Below are 11,353 nucleotides of genomic sequence, written 5' to 3' on the forward strand. Positions count from 1 at the left end.
GAAGCCGCCGTCTGCAGGAGCCAGACTGCAGCGGAGAGGGCAGGACGGACCAAGGTGGGAGGGAGGAATGCTCAGCGCCTTACTCCTTAGTGGGTGGGGGTGGTTTGGGGTTCTGAGCAGGCAGTGGTGTCCCCGCACTTCAGAGGGCCCCACAAGGCTGAGGCCTAGGGTTGCATGAGGATGGGAGGGACCTGGGGCCCTGGACCCCACAGGCTGTTCTCATTACTGGAAGGAAGACAGTGGCTGGAGAGGGAGAAAGAGCACTCACAGTCACAGCAACGTCCTGGACACGGGTGAGAGACGCTGGTATCCAGACCCTTTAACTGACAGGGGCAGGTGGTGTGGCAGGGGCCATGGGGAGGGCCAGGTGACAAAGGTGGGTGTGCTGAGTCTCGAGGGAGATGGAGCCTCTGCCCAAGGCTTGGGGAGAGGCAGAGGCTTACGTCTGCAGACGGGAGGAACCGCCTGGGCCTGGCTGTTACCTTCATAGCCCGAGTGCACCCTCTCTGCCAGCAGCACGCAGCACAGCTGGCTCTCAGTGGCGTGCGGCTCCCGCACCTTGACGAGGTAAGGTGTCATGCGAAACGGGTGGTAGTGAATCTCGTTCTCGTGGTTTTTCCCGACACTGGAGAGGAGGATGTATGAGAGGTTTGGAATTATGACAGAAGCAAGTGTCCTTTGTTGCTAGTTACCTCTCCTCTCATGGCTGGCTGACACGCCTCAGCAATCCTTCTATTTCTTGTACAGATGCCTATGGAGTAGAGCCAGGTTCCTCACCTGGGGACCCAGGCCAAGCTGGACTTGCTGCCCTTGACCTGTGGTCTGTGCCTCTGCCCCACCCGAGGAGCTGGACCCACCACCCCGTCCTCTGTCCTCTCTCTCCAATTCTGGGGACATTAAAGGGTAAAGCAAAGAGTCAACAGCCCTGGGCAGTGGGAGCAGGCCCTTCCAGCAGCCCTGCTCTGCCTCAGTTTGCATTTTAATTGGGGTGAGGGACACTGTTCCAAGAGTGGGGTCCCAACCCCGACTTCTGAGGGCGCCAGTGTCTGGCCAGGATCACTCCTGACACTGCTGCTGGATGCTCACCTGGTCTCCCTGTTTTGGGTCAAAAACCTGCTGGGAAAGCTATGGGGCTCTCCCTGGAAAAATGCACACTTGAACCATAGCCTGCACGTGCTTTTGGGGTCCTCACAGACCCTGGGGTACAGACCTTCCCAGGTAAGGGCCCTCTGGCCAATTTCCCAGGTGGCTGACGGCAAGTCCAAGCTCCTTAGGCTGACACTCTCCATGAGGAGTGGGTTAAACCACTCCATTGTTGACGGTGCTGTCTCAACCCCTTGTGTACGTTTAAAATGCAGCTTATGTGGGGCCAGCCTGGTGGCGCAGCGGTTAAGTGTGCACGCTCCGCTGTGGCGGCCCAGGGTTCACAGGTTCAGATCCTGGGCGTGGACCGATGCACCGCTTGTCAAGCCATGCTGTGGCGGCGTCCCATATAAAGTAGAGGAAGATGGGCAAGGATGTTGGCTCAGGGCCAATCTTTCTTAGCAAAAAGAGGAGGATTGGCATCAGATGTCAGCTCAGGGCTAATCTTTTTTTTTTTAAATAATTTTGTTTATTTATTTTTTCCCCCTAAGCCCCAGTAGATAGTTGTATGTCATAGCTGCACATCCTTCTAGTTGCTGTATGTGGGACGCGGCCTCAGCATGGCTGGAGAAGTGGTGCGTTGGTGCACGCCTGGGATCCAAACCCGGGCTCCCAGCAGCGGAGCGCGCGCACTTAACCGCTAAGCCACGGGGCCGGCCCATCTCAGGGCTAATCTTACTTACAAAAAGAAAAAAAGCAAAAAAATGCAGCTTATGAAAGTGAGTTTCCGCACAGACTCTTTAGCAGCAGGGGCGCTCCTACAGAGCCCCTGGCCCCGAAGAACGGGCGTGCAGGCGGGGGCACAGCCAGGCGGACAGCCCTCTCCCCCTCGAGGAGCAGGAACTGGTGCGGGGCACACCTGCGCCTCCACCTTCACAAGAGGGGCCTAGGGTGAAACGCTTGTGCCATTTCAAATGTAGGCAATCCAGTAACTGGACTTACCTGACACGGCAGAAGAAAGACTTCTCCTCCATGCATTCTTGAGTAAAAGAATCTAAAAGAAAAAGCCCCAAGTCATTCATCCAATTACACAACTAAATGTAGACAGCACTCTTTACTTCTCCCAGACTCAAGAGAAGCAGCAGATTCCAGAGTCAAGGTGTGAATGCAAATTTACCCCAGCACAAAGCAAAGCCCTCAGATTAGAGATCTTTTATTACAGTTCTGATTAAAATTAAACATATTTCATGAGTGTGGCACAGACTAAATTATGCAGCGCTAAAGGTTTACAGCCAGGAGTTTAATTTTTTTTGAGTTTAACATTTTTGAAATGGTACATATGTTGCTACAAACACACCCACTAATTAACAATGTAACTCTGGAAGACACACTGACTGATGTGCAGAATTGCTGTGTATAAAGCCCTAACCATTTCACTCTACATATTTTGGGGGATGTTCAATATTCCAACAGAAGCAACTTAGGGCATTTCAAAGCTTACACCAATCCTTTTGCTAAAATACGAACTTACTTTAAAATTGAAGATGTCTAGTACAAACACGAGGTCAATCAGGTGACCTCATCAGAGCTGAGGGAATGGCATTTCCATAATAAAGGAATTTTTTTTTTTCCGGTAAGAAAGATCAGCCCTGAGCTAACATCTGTTTCCAATCCTCCTCTTTTTGCTGAGGAAGACTGGCCCTGGGCTAATATCAGTGCCCATCTTCCTCTGCTTTATATGGGACGCCTGCCACAGCATGGTTTGATAAGTGGTACATAGGTCCATGCCCGGGATCTGAACCCACGACCCTGGGCCACAGAAGTGGAGCATGTGAGCTTAACCAACTACACCACTGGCCTGGCTCCATAATAAAGGAATTTTTAAAAAAGAAATGTTAGACAGGAAGGTACAGCTACTGAGCTGCAGCGGTGACAGTGACAGCCCCTGCTGCCGGCTGACTGCGGAGCACCACAGGTGTGCTGGGACCCGAGCCCCGGAGGCGGTGAGAGCGGGTCTGAGGAGTGTGTTGATGGGAGCAGAGACACTGACCCACGAGCCAAGGAGGAACGGGAGGCAGTTCGGGACGCGGACAGGGGTGGCTCTCGGTTGAGACTATGACGGAGGTCAAGCTTGCCTGGGGCAACTCCCAGCCCCATCCGTCTCCTGTTCCTCTCTCCTGGCTCCTTAGTGCTTCTGCGCTTCAGTTCAACCTCAGCTCTGAGCAATCAGAGCCCAACTGGGGCTAATGAGTGTCTAGGGGCAGGTAGACAGATGCTGCAGGACTTTGGCCTCCAAAGGGGACTTCTGCTGGCCGCCCTGGTCACTGAAAGTGGAGGGACTGCAGGGAAGGCCTGAGCTGGTTCCGACTCTCTCCTCTCCAGCACCTTCTGCCAGGCCCCCCTGCCATGTTTCTGCTGAGACTAGTCTGGTTGGCCAGTCCCCTCCTGCACCTACTCACATGCAAGGCCCGTGCTGGTCAGTGAGAGCTTCCAAGCCTTCCCAGTCCTGTGGAGGAGGACATGGACACGCCACGGTTAACTGCAAGAGCTCTGCTGCCAGGAGCAGGGAGGGCAGGGCTGGGGCGACATGCCTGACTCAGGCAACCAGACAGGGGACATGCTCGCACGCCCCACAGACTGGGGAAGCAGCACCCACTGCACAGACTGGAGCCTGTAGTGCCTGGAAAGCCTGCGGCTGAGCCCAGGAGGACGTCATGGTCTACACTCAGGAAGCTGCCTCTGGCCAAGGCAAGAAGCACTGCCCACGTCACCCTGACATCGTTACACCGCCTGCAGAAAGTGGGGTGCCTCGCCTATGCCCCGACTGCCTTCCAGATGCACCTCGGTCCTTTCCCATACTCTGCAGACTCACGTCAAGATTCCAGCTGCTCAGAACAACTTCATTTCTAAAATGCCCAACATTTCTTAAAATCTTCTGAAATGGTTTTCTCTCTCTGAAATTTATGAAAAACTATTTTTCTCTCTAAATTTATTCTGAACAAACAACTTTTTCTCTTTCACCTGGACAGAGAAGGCAGCCGACAGCCCCTTTGCGTGGGTACACTGTGCTGGTCTCTGGTAGAGGAGAGGTGAGGAGCACACCCCACATCTTGGAGTGGGCCCAGCCCGGCCCTCACCCCAGGAAGGCAGAAGTCCCCCCTCAACCCCACGCTGCTGGTGGAGAAGGACAAGGCAGCCACGGCCGCAGGGCCCTCACCTGCTCCCCTGCAGATGCTCCACGGTGGAAGCTTGTAAGGCGTGGTGGAGCTGTGGAACACACTGACGTCATGGGGCGCCAAGAACTCCACGAATTTGGCATCATAAAAGGTGTCTCTCTTACAGTGAAAGATGGAAGCAACTTGGTTAGAGATGTACAAGATTTTCCCAGTGACCAGGGACACAGCTGCAGCAAACATATCCTGGAAAGGAAGAACATGGCTCCAGTGAGAACAGACAGAAGGGGATGGACAGGTCCCCCTCTCGCAAGAGGCACAGACACGGGGCAGGCAGACGGGAAGGCAGCAGGACGCGTGGAGGGTCAGGAGAGCTGCCAGGCCCCTCTCCTCAGCCCTGACCAGAATAACTCTACTTTCCCCTTATATATTGGGGTCCAGATGGGATATTATTTGAAAAACTCATCAGGGTTCCACAGCCAGAAGGAGCCCAGTGTGCTGATTCCCTGCAGGCGTTGTCCATTCAGTCTTCCCGGGCACGGGGCTCCCTGGCATCTAGGCTGGGCTGATTTGGGAGGTGAAGGGGGGCCCTGCAGTCCCTCTTCCTCTCTCATCTGGGCTGTCAACCACAAACCTCTGCCAGCGCATCCCTCTCCTAGGGGGCCAGGGCAGCCTGGGGAGCTGGAGGCCTCTCTGGCCCACTGTGGGATCTCTCCCTGCCGGCTGGCCCTCTGAGCTCAGGGCCGGGGGCTCCCCGGGGTTAGGCTGCAGTGGGGGCACTTGAGGAAGGAGATGGGAAGGGTTGGAGAGCCCACTCCCCGGGCCAGTTTTGCCGTGACTCCAGCACATTGGGATCCCCCAACCTGTTCTTCTATATGCTCTCACTGACTGAGCGCTGGGGGTGGCGGGGGCAGAGGGGACTCACTCCTCCTTCCCCAGACCTCCACGGGAGCCCCATCTTCATGGGTTACTTAAAAATGCATGAACTTTGGAGCTCACGAAGCTGAGTTCAAGTCCCAGGCCCCCCCCAAATGAACCGACAGTCACCTAGTGTGTCCCTTACCCCCGTGTGGGCACCATGCTCCATCGGGTGGGGCTCATCCTTACACACACAGGTATGGGGTGGAGTCAGCCATGAGACAAGGACAGTCTCACAGAACACAGCAGAAGCCTGCACACAACTGGTATTTCTGAATCACTGACTTTCAGGTCTTTTTTTTTTTTAAGGTACGAATTCATTTCCTGAAACTCCAAACTCTGCTGCTATAAAGCCACTGGCTACAGCGGCTCAGCTAGCTCACGGGGATGAAGATCCTGTGCCACTGGAAAATAAGCTTTCTGGGGAAGACTCCACTCGTGTAAGACACGTACCACGTTCTTCACGATGAACTCGGAGGTGGCGCTCTCAATTTCTTCCATGGTGCAGGAAGGCACGTCGGCGCTGCAGGGGTGGTTCTCGCTGCACATCAGCAGCTGGTAATACTCCTCGTTGGCTGCAGGAGAGACCAAGAGGAGGACTGAAAACGGTTCCTAACTCTATGTGTTGGGGATTCTACTGTTCTCGTGAAAAAATGGGCATATGGAAGATATGGGCTATCTTCCTGGGACACCGAGAGAACAGAACACAGAGAAACTGAAACAAACAGAAATCTGTTTTTTCAAACAGCTTTGGGGTGACAAAGCCATGGCCACAGACGCCCCCCAGAGGGGAGCCCTCAGGTGAGTGGGACCCAGGGCTGCGGCTGGAGCTGGACCCAGGATCTGGCCAAGTGTGTGCAAGACCTTTGGACCCAAGGCTCAGTCTTATCTGATTTAGACTTCTCTACCTTCCAAACATCATGAACTGCTAGGTTTCTGAGCATATGCTCAATTCCAGAAACAAACTGCTGGAAAGGGTAGGAAACACCCTCTCGATATGGGCCGACATTCCAAGTTCTTGAGTCAGTGCAGGTGCCAAGAACACAACACCCTACACGGACAGTCAGCGGGGGCAGAGCAGCCGACCAGAGTGACCTTCCCTGCGTTCCTCCTTCCACAGGCATGCAGCGCCCAGAGCCGTCCCTCCCCAGGGGGGTGCACACTCCGGGGCCCCACACAGATTCTCAGTTGGCATTTTTGGGCCTGACCAGCACTGACCAGCACCGACCAGCCACCCCGGGAGACTCAGCCTGCGCCCTCGGTACGCCGGTGAGAGCGGACCATCGCAGTGCTGCCCACCAAGGCCTCCTGAGGGCAGGGGCAGCCCCTAGGGTTCAGAGAACCACCTCGCCCTGCAGTTCGTGCGCGCCCTTGGTGGGCTGGCAGAACATGTTATCCGTCTTCACTGTATTAACCCTCACGAAGGGACACGGCCTAGAGAGGAGCCTGCAGAGAAACATGGGGCTGAAAAGGGTACCCAAAAGGCAGCACAAACCAGCTCACGGCAGAGCTCACCCTTCCATGCCCAGCACACACTCTGCCAGCTGGATGAATGGGACAAGCAGTGATGACCTTCCAATGAAAGTCATCCAAACGTTAGAAGACATGGAGGCTGTTTGAAATATGGTTTCGTATCCATGATTATTAGTGACAAACCCTGCCCTGACTGTATGCAGTGCCTCGAGATAGTAGCTGATGATAGTAGAATAAAGCCACCCTTTCACCTTTCTCTCAGCCTTTGAGATTTTTTATTCCTATGCATGTTTTTAACGTGCACAGTCCACTGGGACCTCAGCGCACATGTGTAACACAGGTAGAGAGGGGGTGTGGCTCACACGTCTGTTAATGGAGGGCCCCTTCCTTCTCTGCCCTAATGAGAAGCTGACTTCTCTCCTGTCTCTGCTTGCTTGTCAAAATGGACCAAAGCAGCTAAGAAAGGCCTCAAAGCGCAGGAGCTGGTGGTCTCCACTGTAATGAAGAGTACGCCTGTGTCCACTGCTCTAAGGTCAGGAATGTGGATATGTACACTTCCTCCAGGACTTCGCTCTTGTCTCTGAAACGCTGGAGGATATTTTAAAACCTCTCGAAGCTCACAGCCTTGTTCCAGCAACAGACTGAAAGGCAAGGCCGTGTGGATCTTTCTGATCAACTTCTACAGCTAAACCATCCTAAGATGACCCCCAGTGCAGGGGTCACAGGCCCGAACTCCCCGGGACGGGCTGTTTGCAGAACAGCACATCCAGCAGTCGAGCACTCGGTTCACTAGAAATGCTGGCGCTTCTTCCATGGCAGTGTGTTCCCCACCTGTCCTGGAGACAGAGGCACCTGCGGTTATCCGAGATCCGGGAGGTGGGGTACCTGCCTGGGGGAAGGTCCAGTCACAGGAGCAGCTGAAGGAAGACTGAACTCTACTAGAAGCTATTTAAGGGGCTTGGAGTTTATTGAAAAGTGTCTGAGCTTGATGATGTGACTATTTTTGGAACTTGGGTTTGTTCATAGATTCCCGCACTGCATCCATGAAGAGTCCTGCACGTGACTCAGATAAAAGCCTCAGTCTGTTCCACTGACTAGTTCTAAAAGCTCTTACACATTCTGCCATCTAATAATAAAATCCAAACATACCCACAAATGGAAGCAGAATCTGGATTCTGGAGGTCCCACTATGGCACAACTGTGATGGAAGGAGGTGCTCTGCCCTGTCTCCTGCCTTCCTGGTTCAAAGACCACCACCATAGAAATTCAATAGTCTTAGGCTAACAAGAAATGTACTGCCCAAGGTCTTGAATCAACAAGCTCTAAAATATTAAGGATAAGATCTGGCAATATCCTCCCTTATATCTCTTCATGTTATTTTTTAAAGAAGGGGCAGGTCCTCAGCTAAATGCTGTGGGCTTTAATTCCATTTTGCTTCAGTTCCATTCTGAGCTGCTCACACGTCAGGCCTCGGTGCAGGTCACCAACTCTCCGGCCAGAGTCTGGAAGATGCTGGACTCTCTTGAACGTGACCTGACCCCAGTCCAGAGCATGAAAGTGTTATGTCTAAATAGGTTGCTTTTATCACCTGGTTTTTTACTTGACTTTTTTCTATAAAAGTCAAGTGTAATAGAAAACTTCCAGTGAACTGAGGTTTCCCATCAGTGGCAGCTTTCTCAGAGTTAATAATTCCCTTCTGCTGTTTTAGGATTGGGTTTTAGAAAGTCAGCACCAACCAAGCTGTAATTTGGGGGGATGTGAAACTTACTTCTACAGGTTTGGGACAAACGCACGAGGCAGATGTACCTTTCACTTGCTTCACGCTCCGCAGGGCATACTTCAGGGTGGCCAGCGTGCCGGCCTTCCCCTTGGCCTTCCTGTCCGCGGGCAGGTGGACTTTCAGCTCCTTCAGCGTTTTTATCAGCTCTTTGTGCGTGTCTGCCTTGGTGGACTGCTCGCTGCTATGGAGTTAAAGAAAGTGTTGATCAGACATGAGCTTCGACATGCCCTTTTCTGAAGAAATGCACCTCTAGTCCAGTTTCCCAACCAGGGCACGGGGATGTTTTGGTCCACGGAGTTCTTTGCGGTGTGCTGCGGAATGTTAACAGCATCCCTGGCCTTCCCCAAAGGATGCCAGCAGCACCCTCGCCAGTGGTGACAACCAAAAATGTCTGCTGACATTGTCACATGTCTCCTGTGGGAAGATGAATCGCCCCCCAGGTTGAGAACCACCTCTCTAACACACGAGAACACTGCCGAGGTCCCTTCAGCTGGGTTCTTGTCTCCCAAGGGTGAGAGCTGGACTCTGCCCAACAGGGCCTGCTGGTCAACCCACAGTCTGGCAGGCAGACTGCATCACTGAGCTGTGCCTTCCTTCCCTGTCTCAGATGAAAAGGATCGAGTAATGGAGATTACAGAGGACAGCAAAATGGCTTCCTGGGCATGCATGTGAATGATGAGCAGAGGAAGACCTCAGAGAGGAAGGAGATTTATGAGAAGGATCTCCAAACCTAAGGATACAGAGATGGGAGAAAGGCAGGACAGGTGGCACTTGCTGAAGGAGATGGGCCTGTTTAGAGCAGCAGGTGCAGAAAGAATGATGGAAATCAGGTCTCTGAGGCTGTGGCAAAGTGCCCACATGCCCAGGACTGACAGCTGGATTTTGCTCCAGTGATGATATAAAAATGTCTGTGAATACAAAATTAAGGATACATTTGTTACAAATACCTAAAAAGGGTGAGGAAGTCCCAGATGAACATGTCTAAGAGGCAGGCAAGGTCTGCTCAGACAGAGCCGGAAGGCCTACAGATGAAGAGCGACAACAGGGGCTCTGAATAGCCCGTGGGGACAGTCAGGGTCTGTGAGGGCACAGCCAGGTTCACACGTGAGATAGCAGTGCAGACTAACAGGTTCTAGCAGAAGCTTGAAAAAAATCACATCACCCCCAAAACTAACCTCCTATACCATATCTTTCTATTTCTCCAAAGACTCTAAGTCAAGGGAGTTCTGACTGGCCTTACCTGCAGCCACTTGTAGATGGGTTGTGTTCAGACTTCACCATCATCAGGCTAAAGGCATCTGGACTAAAAGAACAAGAAATAAAGACTAAACTCAGAAAACTGTATGTTCCATCCACTTCCTCCCCCATCCAACCAGTGATAACAGGCTAGATTTCACCATAGGAAAACAATTTTAAAAAATACAACATTAAGATAGAACCGGAACATAAAACCTTCAGATACCAGGAAAAGTAAGTATTGGGAGATGGAAACCCAAGACTAGAGGAGCCAGTTCATATTCCACAAACCACTCAGCGTCGGTGTAAGCAGCTGCCAGCTGGGTTACCTGACTCTTCTGCCTCCCAAGACTCATTATACTCTCTAGCTACGCACTGGCACTCGGATCTTCAAAATCAACAGGGGCATCATTAGAAGGAAGGCCAGAGTCTAGTAAATTTTAGTTGTTTCTGAGTTAATAAGATTTTCAAAAGTCTTGAAAACCTTGGTAATCATGATTTAAAGATTGCAAAAGCAGGGGCCGGCCCGGTGGCGCAGGCGGTTAAGTGTGCGCGCTCTGCTGTGATGGCCCGGGGTTCGCCGGTTCGGATCCCTGGCGCGCACCGATGCACCACTTGGCAAGCCATGCTGTGGCAGCATCCTGTATAAAGTGGAGGAAGATGGGCATGGATGTTAGCCCAGGGCCAGTCTTCCTCAGCAAAAAGAAGAAGATTGGCAGATGTTAGCTCAGGGCTGATCTTCCTCACACACACAAAAAAAAGATTGCAAAAGCAGTCAAATTACACCAGAATGAGACACTGACAAAACAAACAACCAGCCTCGCCTCGGTCGGGCAGGAGGCCCTACCTACCTCTGGTGAGCGTCAGGCGGCTCCACCAGCATCCCCAGCTCCTTGCCGGTGTCCTCACAGTCGCTGCCCTGTGAGTCCCGCCCCGTGGAGCCGTTTTCATTGGTTTCATTTCCGCTAGAGCCACTGCTCATGTCGACATCCTCCTGCAGCTGGGCTCGGCTGGGCTTGGGCTCCATGGGCTCCTTGGTGGGGCTGGCGGGGCTGGGGGGATAATCAGCGTATCCGTTCATATCAGCTCCCGAATGAAGCTGGCAAGCAAGAGAGACGTCGTCAAAGAGCAAGGCGGTTACTGCAGCCATCACGTGGAGGGCCCCGGGGAATCCCTCTCCATGTTTTGCTAAATGAGACGGCAGTAGCCAGGTCAATTGCGGGTACTCTCCTTTGCCTTATTCACTGAGCTCCTCCTGCCATGAATGAGGAAGGTGGCTGAATTAGGCACCCCAGCCCCAGACATCAAGTTGCCGATGGCCTAGTCAGAAGGTGAAAAGAGTTGTCAACGATCACTGCCCAGCATGGGGACGCAGGGGGGGCCTGTGGGAAAAATACAGATTCACAGTGAACGGCGGGCAGGGCCTGGGAACCTGCATTTTACAAATATCCCCAGGTGATGTGGGGAGCAGTAGAGTTCAGAAATCTTGGCCATCACAAGTTAGAGGAGATGCCAAAACCAGGCTGTGGGCAGGGGGGATCCCCAAAACCAGGCTGCGGACATGGGGAGACTTCAGGGAGAGATGAGGTTGTGGGTAGCAGTTGTTACCCTGTGCAGAGAACAGAGTGGGCGGGAACCTGACAGCAGCACAGGGTTCCAGGCCCTGCAGGCAGTTCCCACGCTTGACTAG

At 52.9% G+C, this 11,353-nt stretch overlaps 1 protein-coding gene across 1 annotated transcript in view; it reads right to left on the reverse strand.

Moving 5' to 3' along the window:
* PER2 (period circadian regulator 2) overlaps positions 1-10,744 on the reverse strand; it is a 31,991-nt gene extending 21,247 nt beyond the window's left edge. Inside the window, exons 1-7 of the mRNA XM_058533311.1 lie at positions 10,515-10,744; positions 9,668-9,730; positions 8,454-8,608; positions 5,628-5,749; positions 4,301-4,502; positions 2,086-2,137; positions 483-625 (exon numbers count right to left, since the gene is read on the reverse strand). Of these exons, the coding sequence (XP_058389294.1) occupies positions 483-625; positions 2,086-2,137; positions 4,301-4,502; positions 5,628-5,749; positions 8,454-8,608; positions 9,668-9,730; positions 10,515-10,744 (967 nt within the window). The remainder of the gene's footprint in view (positions 1-482; positions 626-2,085; positions 2,138-4,300; positions 4,503-5,627; positions 5,750-8,453; positions 8,609-9,667; positions 9,731-10,514) is intronic.
* Positions 10,745-11,353: the final 609 nt, after the last annotated feature.

Source organism: Diceros bicornis, chromosome 37 (genome assembly GCF_020826845.1).
Source record: "Diceros bicornis minor isolate mBicDic1 chromosome 37, mDicBic1.mat.cur, whole genome shotgun sequence".
NCBI classification, from domain to species: Eukaryota; Metazoa; Chordata; class Mammalia; order Perissodactyla; family Rhinocerotidae; genus Diceros; species Diceros bicornis.